The sequence below is a fragment of the Bison bison genome, unplaced genomic scaffold (genome assembly GCF_000754665.1).
Source record: "Bison bison bison isolate TAMUID 2011002044 unplaced genomic scaffold, Bison_UMD1.0 scf7180017864180, whole genome shotgun sequence".
NCBI lineage: Eukaryota > Metazoa > Chordata > Mammalia > Artiodactyla > Bovidae > Bison > Bison bison.
Genome location: NW_011494752.1, coordinates 15,667,202 through 15,683,818, shown reverse-complemented (window position 1 = coordinate 15,683,818; position 16,617 = coordinate 15,667,202). Strand labels below are relative to the sequence as shown.

The following is a 16,617-nucleotide window of genomic DNA, read 5'->3' as shown; positions in this document are numbered from 1 at the left end:
TCTTAGACACCTCGCAACTTCACTTTTCACTGTAGCCCCCATGCCCAACCTCTGTAACCTTCTCTTCCCCACGGCCGCTTCTGCCAGCTCCTGAATTCTCGCTCCTGACTCAGCCTTTCTCTCTGTCTCCTTACCCTCTCTGGGGACAAAAGCCCCTCCCACTCCAGAAAGTACCCCCTCCCCATCTGTTCCCTCCTTCCCTCAACAACCCCTCCGACTCCGCGTACATGTCTAGCGGGGACATCTTGCTGACAAAAGAGCGGATAGAGAAGAGCATCCCGTACATCAGCTTGTACTCCTGGAAGGAGAGGGGCAGAATTAGCTCTCTGTTGTAAAGGAGACGGGGTAGGGGTGGGAATGAGCCAGGGTTTGGAGAAAAGGGGCTGGACTGGGACTATGTGCATTTGGAGATGTGAGGTCACCCAAGTGGCGCGGGGCCCTCTCGTCACCTCCTCCTTAGGGATCCCTGCTTGCTTCTTGCGGTGCCACTCGCTGTAATGCAGACACACTCCATTTCGGTCAAACAGGTACAGGTTGTGGACAGTCATCTGCAAGGCAGAGAACGTGAGCCTCTCTCCGGGACCGCCCACACCCCGTCGGCTCCAGTTCTCAGTCACGGATCCCTCCAACCAGACGGCGGTCCCCTCCCCCGGACTCACCGGAACTGCTCCGAGTGCCCGTCACTCGACACTTCCGGTTTTCGCGGAGCCCCGCCCCATCGGGTCAAAGTGTCGCAGCAATAACTCCGCCCCATACCTGCTTCAGCCAATCCGTGGCGCTGGGTCTGGGCATGCGCGTGTAAGACTCTCCGCTCCAGAAGCTGGAAGCGGCTGAAAACACTGTATCCTGGGCTGGTGACGTCATCTGAGCGAGCGAGGCGGAGCTGCGGAAGGTGGGCGGGAGACTGCCAACGGTTTTGTGTTGGGAAGGGCGCGAGAAGAGGGGTCTTTTGGGTGTGGGCCTACCGGGTCTCAGGGGGAGGGGGCATTCCCTAGTTCCCACCTTGGCAAACTGCGGGGCTGAGGACTGGAGGTGTGGGGAGTAGTCGGAACGGGGTGATCGAGGTAGGGGATCTCAGGCTAGGCTGGAGCGCCTTGAAGCGTATTTTTTAGGGCCATCAGAGGGCGTGACTTGAGTGTTCACAAACTTTCTTTTGGGGTAGTAGGGAGGGAGGGATTCTAGGGAGCCGTGCTGCGGCTTTCTTGCCCGGAGGGATCGGAGGGGATATACCAGAGAGTTGATCTTGTATGGAACGGGTGCATGGGCGAAGATGAGAGGTGGGGAGCGTGAGGATCCTGCCTCGCTGAGACCGGAGCCAGTTGAGGGGCACATAAGACAGCTGGGCGGAAATTAGGCCCCTGTTGGATTTGGGTCCTTTTCAGTTTGCGCATTCTGGGTGTGAGAACGTAAGAGCTCAGTGGACTATGAGAGCCTGGCCCAGAAGTTGAACTGCAGCTTTCAGCGCTCCAGAGGAACTGCAGTGGTGCGCCTGCCCCGCAGTAGGTCTTCCATCCCCACCTTCTCCTCGCTGCACCCGCCTTTTCCACTGTTCCCAGGAGCTGTGGAAAGAAATCCATTTGTCCTCTCCCATGGCCTCTGGAACTGTTGGAAACCTTTCCTTTAACCAGAAAGGCTCCATACCCTCATTCAACAAGAATCCTTCGCTCGGAGTCTTCCTCTTTTCTCCCAAATCTTCCTTCTCCCGGTACTTACTCCCCTGGGCTCTCCTAAAGCAGAACCAGGAGTTCCCACCTCTGCTGTCTCCAGTTGTCTCTTCCCTGTGGTCATGGCAGCATCAGCTGCCAGCCCCACTTCACCCCTACGGGCCAAGGACCTCCTGAGTGAGTCATCAGAAGCCCCTGGGCTGAACCAAGTGTCCTCTGAGGTGACCTCCCAGCTGTATACTTCTTTGCACCTCAGTCGTCAGGCAGAGAGCACAGCCCGAGCCCAGCTGTATTTACCTGCTGTCTCCCCACCTCCCCATGAGGTGTTGGATGGCTTGGCCCAAGAACTGAGTCACAGCTTGTCAGTGGGATTGGAGAACAACGTGAAGAAAAAGGTGAGGGAGGTCTGTCTTGGACACCTCTAGGGTCTTGGGATTGGGGATGGTTAAAAAAAAAATAAGAGCTTTACTGAGATTTGAGCTCCTGTTGTTGGATTCCATAATTTCTTTTAACTACACAGTCAGCCATTCTTGTTCCTGTGAGCAAATGTTGATGAGAGTACTGCGCCCATAAGTTGGAAAATTGTGAGACTTCCTAACTTTTTTTTTTTCTTCAGAGACACCCATGGGGTAGGTTGCTGTGCTTTAACTGGGATGTGGGTACTAGAAATGAGGATAAGGGTTCTTCATCCCAAGAGGAAACTAGGGATTTAAGGAAAATATTCTAAGACCCTTTCATCTTGAAACTGTTTTGATTGTATGGTTCAAAATTTGGCATGTAAATCATTAAAACATAGTTTAATCAATTATACATGTTATAGAGAAGATAGTGTCAGATAGAACACATATCATAACCGATCTGCAGACTGGCTAGGCCTCCCAGAGTTTGAAAAACTGATAGCTTTGGACAGCAGAGTCTTTACACAGGGTATTTGCTCTCTAGTTGGAAGGAATCCTCACCACTCTTACCTTAAGATGCCCAGTTAATTCATTTGCATTACCTCTCTGGCTTCCATAGGCAATTGAGTTTCTCCTTGAGTCAGTTATATTTTTCTTGCTTTCCAAGGTGTGAGAGTAAAAATGCTTGGGCCTTAGGGACCACTCAATGCCATCTGCCCTGGATGCAGTATGGATTATTGCATCTTATTTCTGCATTGTTTTTTTCTAGGATGGTTCCAAGCATATCTTTGAGATGGAGAGTGTTCGGGGTCAACTCCAGAGCATGCTCCAAACCTCACGTGATGCGGCTTATCGTGAGTGATTTTCTATAAAGGAGAACCTAGATTTAAGCGGTGGGAAAAAGTGGAGAAAGTTGCAGAATATATATGGGCTGGAGACCTAGACTCAGAGATAAGAGATTTCAGGAGAAAAGGCTCCCATTCTTAGGGAGAGAGGCAGGAGGAGTGGGTGAAGTAGAAAGGAAGGACCACTCCTCTTCTCCTTCAAGTGATCCCTGTTCCCATCCTTACCTGACCCTGGCTGTGGGTCCCTCTGGCTGTCTGCAGGGGATCCCCTGATTCCAGGTGCCAACTCTGAGAGACGGGAAGAGGACTCCTTTGACAGTGACAGCACAGCCACTTTGCTTAAGTGAGTTCTCCTTGGGGTTCTTCTAGCTGCCTTTCTCTCTTTCTTGGAAAGCCAAGTGTTCTATCGCTTAGTTCTCCCTTTGCTGCTTTTATACCTCTTAAGGACCTAAGCTGCTTGTCACTTAGCTTTCAGTTTTTACCCTTTCTTGCCTTTCTTCTATCCTGCTTACTCCTTTGGGAACATAGGCATCCACTGCTTAGTACCTGGCTTTGTAGGTCCTTCCTCCTCCAGAAGAATTAGCTCTTTTCTGCTGTGACTCGTGCTGCAGGGAGCATGGAGTAGAGGAAGGAGTAGTATAGAATGACTCACAAAGCTTGTGTACTCTCTAGGGCTCTATCATTTCCCTATGTAACTTTGTGACTTTGGGCTTGGCTCGTGCCCTGAGTTGTAGTTTCCTTATTTGTAAAATGTCTGGAAATGGGACTCTGGGTCTCTAAAGCTTTCCCATCCCTACTGTTCTCTACCTAATCTGTTCAGCACCCGACCGCTGCAAGACTTGTCTCCATCCAGCTCAGCCCAGGCCTTTGAGGAGTTGTTCCCCCGCTACACCAGCCTTCGGCCAGGGCCCCCACTCAACCCCCCAGATTTTCAGGGACTGAGAGATGCACTGGATTCAGAACATACTCGTCGCAAGGTGAGATATAAAGGCTTCCTTTTGACAGAAGCAAAGATTATAATTAGGGCCAAGTGCTAAAAGATTAAGGTCTTGCAAGCTAGGATTTTACTCAAATGGCTCTCCTGTGAGGAAAGCCTTATTTGACTACCCTGTCTAGGATGGCACACCTCCCCTCCAGGCATTCCTTCAGATCATTCTGTTATTTCCTTCGTATAGTTTATCAAAGTCTGGTATGTCTTGTTTGTTTCCCCTCTTTAAAACCTAAACTCCACATGGGTCATACCTTATCTTGTTCAGCAGTGTCTTCCTAAAGTCTAGAACATACCCAACACAAACAAATACTCTACATGTTTGGTGAATGAACAACACGTTGTTGGCTTGTGCAAAGCTACTGGTATAATGAGCTTTGTTTCTGGAGCCTCAGCCTATCTGAAGGGGGCAGAGAGCAGGATGAGGCAGAGGAAAAGTCGGAATTATTGGTCGTGTTGTCATTTTTGGAACCTTCTCTTCCTCTATTTTAAACGGCCTGGGCATGAATGAAAGGCTTTCCCCTTTCCCCTTGCCACACTGAATCCCTGTGTCCGGTATGCTTCTTAAGGCAGGAGTAACTTCCCACTCTTTGCAGCGTGGACTACTGCACCCCTGCCAAAAGGTTCATGGAAGTTTTTCTCAGGAGATCTAGGAAAGGGAAGAGGCTGGAAACCAAACCCCTGCTTCCTGAGGTGGTAGAGGAAGGCGTTGGAGATCTCAGGCTCTGGAATTCCTGACTCTCCCTCTTCAAACCTGTTCTGTTCTTGGGACCCAAGCTCCCTGTCTCCAGCCCATTTCCCCCATAGAGAAGCTGGAAAGTTTGGAGCTTTGGTCAAACTAAGGGTGGCAACACCCAGACCCCCTCACTCTTTTTCCCAGCATTGTGAGCGCCATATTCAGAACCTGCAGACCCGTGTCCTTGAGCTTCAGCAACAGTTAGCTGTGGCCGTGACTGCTGACCGAAAGAAAGATATCATGATTGAACAACTGGACAAGGTGCCAGGGGAGCAGAATGTGGGTGGGTCTCTCCATGGGGGGCACCAAGGAATACAGGGGGAGGCCAACCAACATTTGTTTGTTCACATTAGGAGTTGGGGGTGGGTAAGTGCTGGGTCTGCTGACCACTGGAAGAAGGTGGCTGTTGGCCCTGTTCCGGTGGACACAAAGAGGGAAGAAAAATTATTTGAAATTCTATGTGACCTCCTTCCTTTCCTGAGACCCTGGCCCGCGTGGTGGAGGGCTGGAACCGGCATGAAGCTGAGCGGACAGAGGTGCTTCGGGGACTCCAGGAGGAACGGCAGGCAGCTGAACTCACTAGAAGCAAGCAGCAGGAGGTGGGCAACCAGGATCACGAGGCATTAGAACCTGGGTCACCAATGGCTGGATCGGGGAGGAACCAGGGTTCCTCGCAGGTTGACCTCCAGCTTGCCGTAGCTAGCCTGACAATTCTTCTTCTGTGTCCTCTCCCTTCAGTGTTTCTGCTGTCAGACTTGCATGTTTGGTGTCTGCTCATCTCCTCATTCTTCTGGCCCCCAAGTCATTTAGTTAATCCTTGCTTTTAAACTTTATGTTGTTAATGATTTTCGAAGGGTGGCATGCAGGGATTCTCCTCAGTTCCTCCATCCTGTGTTCTCTCCTTGAAAGACAGTAACCCGCCTGGAACAAAGCCTTTCTGAGGCCATGGAGGCCCTGAGTCGTGAGCAGGAAGGTGCCCGACTGCAGCAACGGGAAAAAGAGACACTGGTGAGAATGCTCGCCTGGGTTAATTCCAATAAAGGCTGGTCATTACTTCTAGAGGGATATGGATTTTTTGTTTGTTTGTTTGAACCCATGGCATGCAAGATCTTAGTTCCTCGACCAGGGATTGAACCTGAGCCCCCCAAAGTTGGGAGCAAGGAGCCTTAACCACTGGACTGCCAGGGAAGTCTGGGGATAAGGGCTTTTGGTGGATTGTGGGAGTTCATAATTTGAGTTGCACCAGAGCAAAGTGTGTTCATCAAAACACTAGTGCTGCTAGGTACTCTACAAAAAGTGAGCTCTGCCATCAAGCCAGTTTGAGAGACTCTGCAAATTGAATCCTCATTAGAATCATTTGGGAATTATTTTTAAATATAGATTTCTTGGGTCCTTTCCCTGAGGTTTTGATACATGAGGGGTTGGGGAATCTAAATATTTTCAGAAAGGTGTAGGGGTGAGACTTAGGTTTCTCATTGCTGAAATGATAAGATGATTACCCACATGAATTAGTAGCCAGGTTTAGAATTTCTTGCATGCATGACACATGCTTGCTAATGCATGCTGGGACTGACATTCCTAACAGTCCAAGAGTGCTGGTGGCAGCTGCTGGTTGGTAGTACATGTTTGTAAGGCTGAATTTTCTAGTCTTTGTGGAATTTCTTTTTGATGACAGTGGTGACAGCTATCATATATTGAGTACTTACTACAGGTCAGACATTGTGCTAAATGCTTTACATACCCTTTTAACTTTAATCCACATAAGGTGGACTGTAATGGGCCCACTTTACAAGTAAGGGTGGTGCCTCAGAACCCAAAATAAATGCAGAGCTGGGATTCAGACTGAGATTTGAGCCCAGGTCTACCTAATTCTGGTACAGAAACTCTTATTTATCATATTGACATCCCGTGGGCTTCTTAACTATTGCGTTTTCATGGATGTAATTCTCAGCCGGCACATTGTGTGGGGGTGAGGATGCAGGTTGCTGGTCTCCTGAGGGCATGCTAAAATCTTGGTTTTCTCCTGGGGCTGTAGGAGGAGGAGAGGCAGGCTCTGACCCTGAGCTTGGAACTAGAACAGCAGCGCTGCCAAGTCCTGCAGGAAGAACGGGATGAGGCCCGGGCCGGGCAACTCAGTGAGCGTCGACAGTTGGAGACACTGCAGGTGGCCCTCGAAGAAGAACGGCGGAGCTGGGCCCAGCAGGAGCACCAGCTGAAGGAGCACTACCAGGCGCTGCAGGAGGAGAGCCAGGCTCAGCTGGAAAGGGAGAAGGTAAAAGGGGCAGTTGAGGAACAGATGAAGGACAAAATAATTGAATGAGATGGATGTCAGAATACACAGTGTAGTGGAGCAGGAAGGAGAGTGAAGGAGAGAAGACTGAGAGGGTAGGGCCTGCAGGAAGGGCCGGGGGCATCAAATATACGGAAAACTGAAGTGTGAGATTCAACAGAGATGAGGAAATAGGTCACAGGTGAAGAGGAAGGGAGCTTGGGTCTTAGGGTATGGGAGGGTGAATCAGGGAGTCAGGAAATGAGATACAAACTGAAGTCTGATTGCCCTTTCCTAGGGGAACACCCAGAGGGAGGCCCAGGCCACCCGGGAGGCCCAGCAGCAGCTGGCCTTGCTGCAGTCTGAGGTGCGGCGGTTGGAAGGAGAGCTGGATACAGCTCGGAGAGAGAGAGACGCCCTGCAGCTGGAGATGAGCCTGGTGCAGGTAGGAGGCTGAGGTTCTAGGGGAGTGTTCCTGCTGGGGAGACAGAGGTCTGAGGTGAAGCGGCTTCAAGAGTCAGGGCAGACACTCCCATTTCTAACTAAAATTTTGGCGTTTATGGGTAAAATGTATGTTAGGGGCAAATTAATGAGTTTCTGAGAGACTTCTTTCCTTATTAATAGTTGACTTAGGGAGACACCCAATTTCTGGGTTAGAGAGGCCAGTTTTGAGAGAACACACTTTTCACTTGGCCCATTGAATTGGAGGGCTGACCACATGGAAACTAATTTATCATGGAGGGCCAAAGCTAAAGACATTAGTAAACAATTCAGTAGTAATTTATAAGCCCCTAAACTGGTGCCAGCCACATGCGTGTATGTGTGCATTCAGTAAACCTACTGAACAACTCCTGTGTGTAAGCTCTGGGCAGGGATAATCCTAACACAGTCCCAGCAGTAGGGAGCCCACCAGTTACATGGGGAGCTTGTCTAGCACACACATTTTTGGAGTATGATTAATAATTTAGAAAAGTGTTAGTGCTCAGTCGTGTCCGACCCTTTACAACCCTATGGACTGTAGCCTGCCAGGCTCCTCCCTCCATGGGATTCTCCAGGCAAGAATACTGAAGTGGGTTGCCATTCCCTTCTTTAGGATTCCCGATCCAGGGATTGAACCCAGGCCTCCTGCATTGCAGGCAGATTCTTTACCACTGAGTCACCAGGGAAGCCCTAATAATTTAGAGTAAGAATAACTATTTTTAAAAATATTTGGCTGTACAGTGTCTTAGTTGCGGCATGTGGGATCTAGTTGTGTGACCAGGGATCAAACCCAGTCCCCCTGCAGTGGGAGCACAGAGTCTTAGCCACTGGACCACCGGGGAAGTCCCCTTTATATCTTATTTTGTCTTGCCTATTGGGTGTTTATTTTTCTTTCCTTTCTTGTCATCTTTTAGAGTCATTATTCTCATTTCACTTTTTTTTCGGTCAGCTTATTTTAAAGTCTTAAACTCAGTTTCTGTTTAAATTCTCAAAGTTAATTTATCAGATGTAAATATCCAAGACAGAAAGGAGCCATCAATTCTATATGGATGGGTCAAGGTAGTCTTCCCAGAGAACTCTAAAAAATATTTTTAAGATATGAATAAAAGTGATCTGTAATACAAGTTCAAGTGTACAGAAGTACACAGTATTGGTTGCCTTCTCATATCATATCACTTTGTGTGTATCCTTTCAGAACTTTTTCATATGTGTTTATGGGCTGGTGCTTTTTTAAAAAAAATGTATATATATATATATATTCACTGCAACTTTTTTTTACCTTGTAATATATCATAGACATCTTTCCATGTCAACACATTCAGATGTACATCATTTTTTTTTAAAGAATTATATTGCAATTAATGTATGAATCATCCTTTTGATGAGAAATTTACCCTGATGCCAATTTTTTTTTTCACTATTAAAAAGAACACTGGGGACTTCCCTGGTGGTCCAGTGGTTAAAAATCTACCTTCCAATGCAGGGGACGAGGGATGAATCCCTGGTCCAGGAACTAAGATCCCACATGCCACGGGGCAACTAAGCCCATGAGCTGCAACTAGAGAAGCCTGCACACTGCAATGGAGACTCAGCACAGCTTAAAAACAGACAAAAGTGCTGCATGGAATTCCCTGGCCGTCCGAAGGTTGGGACTCCACGCTTCCACTGCGGAGGGCACAGATTCAGTCCCTGAATTTGTAGGTCAGGGAACTAAGATTCTGTAAGCCGTAGCACGGCCAAAAATAAATAATGCTGCAGTGAACATCACTGTACATGAGTCTTTGGCATTCCTTCTGAAGGATAGATTCCTTAAAGTGAAATTGCCAGCTCAGAGGGAGAGTATATATCATTAAGATTTTCCATTAAAAAATTTGGGGTGGGGATTAATTTATAATGTGTAATCACTAAGTCACTATGTTGTATACCTGAAACTTAAAAAGTTAGGTAATGAGATACCTAGAACAGATAAAATCATTCGTGGAAACAGAAAGTAGGGTGGGGATTGTTAGGGGCTGGGGAGGGAAAATGGGGAAGAGCTGTTCAGTGGGTATAGAGCTTCAGTTTTACAAAATGAAATTTCTAGAGATCTGTACCACAATGTGAGTATACGCAATGCTACACTTTAAAATGGTAAGTTTTGTATTACCTAAAAAGGTAAGCTTTGTATATGCTTCTTACCATAATGTTTAAAAATTAAAAAGAATTTAGGTAATTGCAAGGAATTAAAAAAATATTTTTTTAAAAAGCACGAAAAAAACATTTGTATTGTCCAAGGTCATGGTTTTAAGGAAGAGAAACCGCTTTCACTCCTTGGGGCAAAATTCTCTTTCTTTTGTCCCCTCAGACATACGAGGGAATGTTGGTGCATGGATCTTTTTTTTTTTAATCTCAGTTTTATATATTTATTTTACTTTACAGTATTGTATTGGTTTTGCCATACATGGACATGAATCCGCCATAGGTTCCCAATCCTGAACCCCCCTCCCACCTCCCTCCCCATCCCATCCCTCTGGGTCATCTCAGTGCACCAGCTCTGAGCATCCTTTTTTATTTATTTTTTTTATTTTTTATTTTTTTTAAACTTGGGAGCCGGAAAGAACTTTATTTTTTTTTTAGTTTTTTTTTTAATGAGCATCCTTTTTTAATCTACCTTACATCCTCCATACCCTTCTAAGCCCAAACAGAATGGAGCTGATGATGACCTCCCCCACCCACCCACTTGCTTCACTCCCAGGCCCGGTATGAAAGCCAGCGGATCCAGATGGAGTCGGAACTGGCGGTGCAGCTGGAGCAGCGGGTGACCGAGCGGCTGGCTCAGGCACAGGAGAGCAGCCTTCGGCAGGCAGCCTCCCTGAGGGACCATCACAGGTGCTTGGAGCTCGCCGGCTGCGGCCTCTCCACAGCCGCAGCAGGTGGTGGGGGTGGACCACCCAGACCCTTTCAGATCCGTTTACCGGCTTCCAACACACGGCTCCTGTCTGTCTCTCGGGGGGAGACCTGCCTCCGGTTCATAGGCGAGCCAGACCTTCTTGGGGATTTTCCGCTTTCCCTCCATAGGAAGGAGCACTTAGCCAATAACTGATGGCTGCAGGAATACCAGTTTCTAGCTCCCTAGCCCCTGGTGTGTACAGTGCTGAGCTGAGACCTGCAGCACGTGCAGACGTGCCCTTCTCCCTTCCTTCCCCTACTCTCCTACCAGCTTTTTTTTTTTCTGGAAATGCTTCTTAAATGAACCACCTTCACATAAGTCCTCATTTAAGTGTCTGCTTCTAGGGAACCCATTCAGCCGTCTTGAACAACCCCGCCCCCCAACCCTGCCAGGGCAGGGCTAGCTGGCTGGCTTGCTCGCTCACTCTCCCATGCACACATGCTGACTTTTTCTTACTGGATGACTTCCTTCTCCATCTTCAGTCCTTTCTTCTCACCTGTGTTCTCTCAGGAAGCAGCTGCAGGAGCTGAATGGACAGCACCAGCAGGAATTGTCTACCCAGTTGGCTCAGTTCAAGGTGGAAATAGCAGAGCGGGAGGAGCGGCAGCAGCAGGTGGCTCAGGACTATGAGCTCAGGTACCAGACCCTGGAGTCTCCATGTCAGGCCTTGGTCCCTTCCCCTGCAGCCTTGGTCTCTTCTGCACTGGCCCCAACTCCTCTCACAATTTCCTGTGTCCCACCTTTCCTTGTGGCCCTTCCTGTTGTCCGAGTCTCTGCTTTCTCCAAGGCCCGACATCACCTCTCGCATGTTTCCTCTCAGACTGGCCCGGGAGCAGGCGCGAGTGCGGGAACTGCAGAGTGGGAACCAGCAGCTGGAGGAACAGCGGGTGGAGCTGGTGGAGCGGCTGCAGGCCATGCTGCAGGCCCACTGGGAAGAGGCCACCCGGCTGCTCAGCACCACCACCCTGCCGCCCCACCCCCCGGTAGGCCGTCTGGGTTCTGTTTAGACCCCTTCTTGGGACATCTAGCTCCTCCCAAGGAGAGTCCGAGTTCAGCTCCTAGGACCTGCGTTAGGAAAATTCTGTGAGCTTTCCCAAAGAGTAACTATCTCATCAAAAGTCATCTTTTTGCCATGGCTGCCACTTCCCTAGACTGGCCCCACAGCACTGGGCACCAGCCTCTTCTCCCAGCCCAAGAGAGGGTAACATATGATGCTAGTTTTGCCAAAGGGCAGCTGAAGTAATTGTGATGGAAAGAGTCCGAAATTGTTGCTCAGTCCTGCCCTAGAGGAGTCCTGCCCTAGGGGTTCTCAACCCTTGCCCTCCTTCTGTTGGCATCTCCTACGTCCTTCTTTTACCAATTAAGTTTTTAATATTAGCTAAAATATTTTTGGGGATAGATAATAATATGCACATAGTAATTTTACAAAACAAAAGGGACATCCTCAGTGGTCCAGGGGTTAAAGCTCAGCCTTCCAGTGCAGGGGCACACGTTCAATCCCTGGTTGGAGAGCTAAGGTTCTCACGTGCCATGCGTGCAGCCAAAAATTTTAAAGCATAATGAAATAAAATAAAAAAAACAACCAAATTGTTCAAAAAGGTATACGGTGAAAAGTAATCTCCATACTATGCCTGCACCTCAGTCTCCTGGTTCCTCCCCCAAGAAGCAGCAGCTGTTACTGGTGTCTTGAGTGTATCCCACCCCCAGCTCCACCCCGCCACCCCGCACAGAAACATTGCCCTCTATACACAGTTGTATGACTTATTTAACCAAGTGTTTGTTGGTGGATATTAAAGTTGTTTCCTGTGTTTTGCTTCTACAAATAGTGCTGCAGAAAATGTCATTAATATGTCTTGGTTCAGTATACCTATACAGTTTCTAGAAATGGAATTGTAGGATCAAAAATAAGCGTTTTAAAATTTGTCAGAAATTTGATAGATGTTCTCAAATCCCCTTCTAAGGACGTTCTACTAATCTGCTATCTTATTAAAGTGTCTGTGGCACGTCTCATCTGTTTAAGTGCATCCTCTCTTGTGCCCAGGTTCCCCCCGCCGGCCCCTCCAGCCCTGGGCCGCAGGAACCAGACAAGGGGGAGAGGAGGATCTGGACGGTGCCCACCATGGCAGTGGCCCTGAAGCCTGTGTTGCAGCAGAGCCGGGAGACGCGGGAGGAGCTGCCTGGGGTGCCGCCGCCTGTTCTCTGCAGCCCCTCCCCAGATCTTAGTCTCCTGCTAGGCCCCACTTTCCAGAGCCAGCATTCCTTCCAGCCTCTGGAGCCAAAGCCGGACCTCACGTCATCTTCAGGTGCCTGGGGACAGAAGTCACCGGGTTCCCCTTCCCCGCACTGACTGTCTCTCTCTTAACCTAACTTCCTGTCTGCTGGGGGCTTGAGCATTCTATTTCCCAGATGTCTTAGTGACTGTCCATTACCAGGAGCAGAAATCCACTCTAGTTGGTTAAAATACAGGCAGTTAGACTCTAGGAAATGGGACATATCTGTGCTTAATGAGAACCAAAGTTGGCACCAGGGGCTGTTGGGAACAGCACGGCTGTTCCTCCTTGCTCTGGGCCTACCTGGGCTCTTCCTCCGCTTCTTCCTCTTGAATGACCGGCCCTCTCTCCCCCTTGGGTTCTTGCTTTTGCTGCTTTGATTTGCACATGGCTTTGAGCAGCTGTGACACCGACTCTAGCAAGACTCTAGACAACCCGCCTTTGTTTCTTGGGTCCAAGTTTAAAGAGAGGCGGTCTGGTGGGTTAGTAACTGTTCCTCAGATCAGCCGATCTTGAGTTGTGACTTGGGTGCATGGGGTGCTCTGTGTGGTGAAAATGAGACAACCCAGGTTGAAGTAAGCATGAGGGCATGTTCTGGTGAAAGAGCCAGAACATGTCTGTTTATCTTAAAGCATTCTGTGCTGTGGCGGGATTTATCCATTCAGCATCCAGGGACCACAGCCTTCCCCTTCTGTCTACTTTTCTGTCTTAGAATTCAGCTGTGCCCAGCTCCCAGTTGCCTTCAGTCCTTCCCTTTCCAACTGTTTTCAGCTGTGATCACCTTCTTCTAGCCGCGAAGCCCCACTCATGTGTGACAGGCCCCCTCCTTCCAGGCCTTGAGCGAGCTGCCTGGTGGAGGACCCCTCCCCCTACAGCACACACCCCCTGTTTCACTGTACAGTGGAGGCCTTCCCTGAAGTTGGGACCTTCCATCCGGATCACCGGGCAGAGCGACCATTCCCTGAGGAAGACCCTGGGTCTGAGGGGGATGGCTTCCTGAAGGAAGGCCTGCCGCCCCCTTCCCAGCTGCAGGGCCTCAAGCATTTTTTGCACCAGGTGAGAGGGCCCATCTGTCCCATCTTGCTTTCTCTGTCCCTTCCTCATTTTCTCTTTCTACTCTGAGAGGTGAGGACTCTGGCCTTTTAGGACTAAGACTTCATCCCAGTTTCTGCCTCTCCCAGTCCCCCTTATTTCTGCTGCAGCAATTCCTTCTGGAACTTAGGAGACCAGCTCCTACCTCCCTGCTGCTTCCTGCAGACCCTGAGGTGTCTTTCTTCAGTGGTCCTCAGGGAGCCCTACTGTCTTATCCCCCCAGCTGCTGGAGACTGCACCCCAGAGCCACGAGAACCCCTCCGTCGATCAGCTTCCCCCTAAGCCAGGTGAGCGCCAACTCTGAAGAAGTTTGGGGCTGGGCCTGAAAGAGGCAGGAGATCCACTTACCAGGGCTAGGTCTTAAGGAGCTGGCAAAGGTTACAAAGCCCCATGAAGGCTAAGGCTGTTGGGATTCCTTGGCTTTTGCCCCATTTCCTCATCCTGAATCTCATTCCTTTGGCTAGGTCCTCTGACTGCGCCATCTTGGGAGGAAACCCCTCAGGTGCCACGCCTCCCGCCCCCTGTCCATAAAACTAAAGTTCCCTTAGCCATGGCGTCCAGTCTTTTCCGGGTCCATGAGCTTCCCTCGGCCCCTTCACAGAGCGGTGGTCCCAGTGGTGGCTCCCCAGAGAGAGGTAAGCAGGTCCTGGTTTACAGGTAGGTCTCAGGTGTGGAGCCGGTACCTGGAACTGAAGGCCCTTCTGGGCTCCGGGAGCTGGAATAAGGGCTGGGGCCAGCCCAGGATGATGATCATTCCTGATGTGTGTCTCAGGTGGAGATGGGCCCGCATCCTCAAGGCAGCTGATGGAAGTGTCTCAGCTGTTACGACTTTACCAAGCTCGGGGCTGGGAGGCACTACCTGCCGAGGATCTGCTGCTTTACCTGAAGAGGCTGGAACATGGCGGCGGCGGGTACCACCCTGGGAGGGAAGGGAGGAGGGACTGGGTGCAAGGCATCTGGACTGTGAACGGGAAGAGTGTGGAGCGTGTCTGTTGAGTAGTGTCTTCTGCCCTTTTCTGGGGAAGAAGTGAGGGTGCTTGGAATCTCCTCTTCCTCCATCTCTCACCCTTCCCCACCTTTTCTTTTGTCTCTTCTTTTCTTTTTGGTTTGTTTTTCACTTCTTAAAAAAATCTCTTCTGCATGTTTTTCTACTTTAATTTTTCCCTCTTTACCCTGCAGCTCAGAACTGAGAGTCCTAGGACTGTGATGACCTAGTATAACTCAGTATGTGACTCCACTCATGTTTCCTCTTATTGGATCCCCGGGTCTGTCTTGTTTGTTATTATTCTTAAGAGACAGCACCGGGAAGTAGTTCTTCTCCCCGAGTGTTGGGGAGAGTGGGGAGCAGCTGCCCCTCCTCATCCCCTGATCTGTACGGCAGGACTGACAGCCGAGGGGAAAATGCCCCCAGAAGGAACACAGACTCCCGCTTGGGTGAGATCCCCCGGAAAGAGGTGAGGAAAGCAGGGCTGGGTGAAGGGATGGGGGGCTCTCACTGACTCATCCCTCGCCTTCCACATGATCGCCCCAACCCCACTGACCGGGCTCCCATTTTCTGTAGTGTGGTCCTTCCCCTTTGCTGTCTGACTCTGACCTTCCCCACACACAACACCTTTCCTCAGGAGCAGGGTACTGGGAGGACATAACACTGAGTTTTTCTTCTCTCTCTCTTCAACTCTTAGGTTTCCTCCCAGGCTCTCCCTCGGCGCCTCGCTGTAGCCCCTAAGACTGACAAACCTCCAGCTCGAAAGAAAAGTGGGCATCCCGCCCCTGGTGGTGTGAGAAGTCGGGGGGGAATCTGGAGATAAGCCCTTCACCTTTCTCTTCCTTGGCCTCTTCTTATTTTTATTATTATTATTTTAATAAATCGGGTAGTCTGTATTAGAGTCTCTGACTCATAGGCACTCGGAAAAGGGAGGATTTCTAGGAAACCATTTTGTGAAGAAACCTCATTCTTCTCTTTGAGTATGTTTTTTATATGTTTCTATTTCATATTCTGTGGAAAAAGACATGACTGCTTTGAAACAAAACAGTCTGTGGCTAGATTTCCAAAGTGTAGGTGAGCGAAGGCTTAGTGTTTCCAGAGTAAAACCTACAGAGTGACTAGCTCTGGTCGGTTGTGGAATTATTTATTTTCTTTTATATATCTCTGTATTTTCCAACTGTTCTGAAACATATATGTGTTACTTAATAATCAGAAAAACACTTTTAATTAATAAGTTATTATATAAAGAGTTTGAGTAAAAATGTGATATTGGGAAGACAGTTTTCTCTTTCAGGAGCAGATAATTCTTTCAGTTGTGTTAGTAGGATCCTAACTGTTAGATTCTGCTCCAGCCAGCCCACATATTATGGCTTCACTCTTCTGGCATTGAAATATGTATAAAAGACTAGAGTGCTGGCAAGGAAAAAAAGGCCATGATTGTGAAAACTTTCATCCTCATACCAAAATGAACAAAGAGAAACAATATTAAAGAAGAAAATGAGATTAGTGTGAAACTATGAAAGGCTGTGAAGAAAGCTGAGTGCCGAAGAATTGATGCTTTTGAACTGTGGTGTTGGAGGAGACTCTTGAGAGTCCCTTGGACTGCAAGGAGATCCAACCAGACCATTCTAAAGGAGATCAGTCCTGGGTGTTCATTGGAACGACTGATGCTCCAATACTTTGGCCACCTCATGCGAAGAGCTGACTCATTGGAAAAGACTCTGATGCTGGGAGGGATTGGGGGCAGGAGGAGAAGGGGACAACAGAGGATGAGATGGCTGGATGGCATCACTGACTCGATGGACGTGAGTTTGGGTGAACTCCAGGAGTTGGTGATGGACAGGGAGGCCTGGAGTGCTGCGATTCATGGGGTCGCAAAGAGTCGGACACGACAGAGCGACTGATCTGATCTGATTTGATATAGTATGAGATAAGTAATCTAGAGATGATTTAAAGTGTAT

At 49.0% G+C, this 16,617-nt stretch overlaps 2 protein-coding genes across 7 annotated transcripts in view; one reads left to right on the top strand and one right to left on the bottom strand.

Moving 5' to 3' along the window:
* Positions 1 to 715, bottom strand: part of TRAPPC1 (trafficking protein particle complex 1) — a 2,076-nt gene extending 1,361 nt beyond the window's left edge. The window contains exons 1-3 of the mRNA XM_010843067.1: positions 660 to 715; positions 450 to 548; positions 228 to 298 (exon numbers count right to left, since the gene is read on the bottom strand). Coding sequence (XP_010841369.1) covers positions 228 to 298; positions 450 to 548 — 170 coding nt within the window. The 5' untranslated portion in view covers positions 660 to 715. The remainder of the gene's footprint in view (positions 1 to 227; positions 299 to 449; positions 549 to 659) is intronic.
* Positions 716 to 783: 68 nt separating this feature from the next.
* On the top strand, positions 784 to 16,196 carry CNTROB (centrobin, centrosomal BRCA2 interacting protein). 6 transcript variants are annotated; one of them, XM_010843063.1, is made up of 20 exons: positions 784 to 892; positions 1,557 to 2,059; positions 2,832 to 2,916; positions 3,169 to 3,250; positions 3,728 to 3,884; positions 4,776 to 4,892; positions 5,114 to 5,230; positions 5,541 to 5,639; positions 6,667 to 6,903; positions 7,199 to 7,345; positions 10,115 to 10,248; positions 10,820 to 10,945; positions 11,130 to 11,292; positions 12,351 to 12,612; positions 13,481 to 13,635; positions 13,895 to 13,958; positions 14,136 to 14,306; positions 14,444 to 14,582; positions 15,053 to 15,125; positions 15,354 to 15,551. In XM_010843063.1, the coding sequence occupies exons 2-20, from the start codon at positions 1,787 to 1,789 to the stop codon at positions 15,477 to 15,479; spliced, it is 2,727 nt and encodes a 908-aa protein (XP_010841365.1). In that variant the 5' UTR covers positions 784 to 892; positions 1,557 to 1,786; the 3' UTR covers positions 15,480 to 15,551. The 6 variants fall into 6 exon arrangements, with proteins under 6 accessions (XP_010841365.1, XP_010841364.1, XP_010841368.1 ...); XM_010843062.1 differs by having other exon boundaries at positions 1,383 to 2,059; XM_010843066.1 differs by having other exon boundaries at positions 784 to 2,059; positions 14,444 to 14,635; positions 15,052 to 15,125; positions 15,354 to 16,196.
* Positions 16,197 to 16,617: the final 421 nt, after the last annotated feature.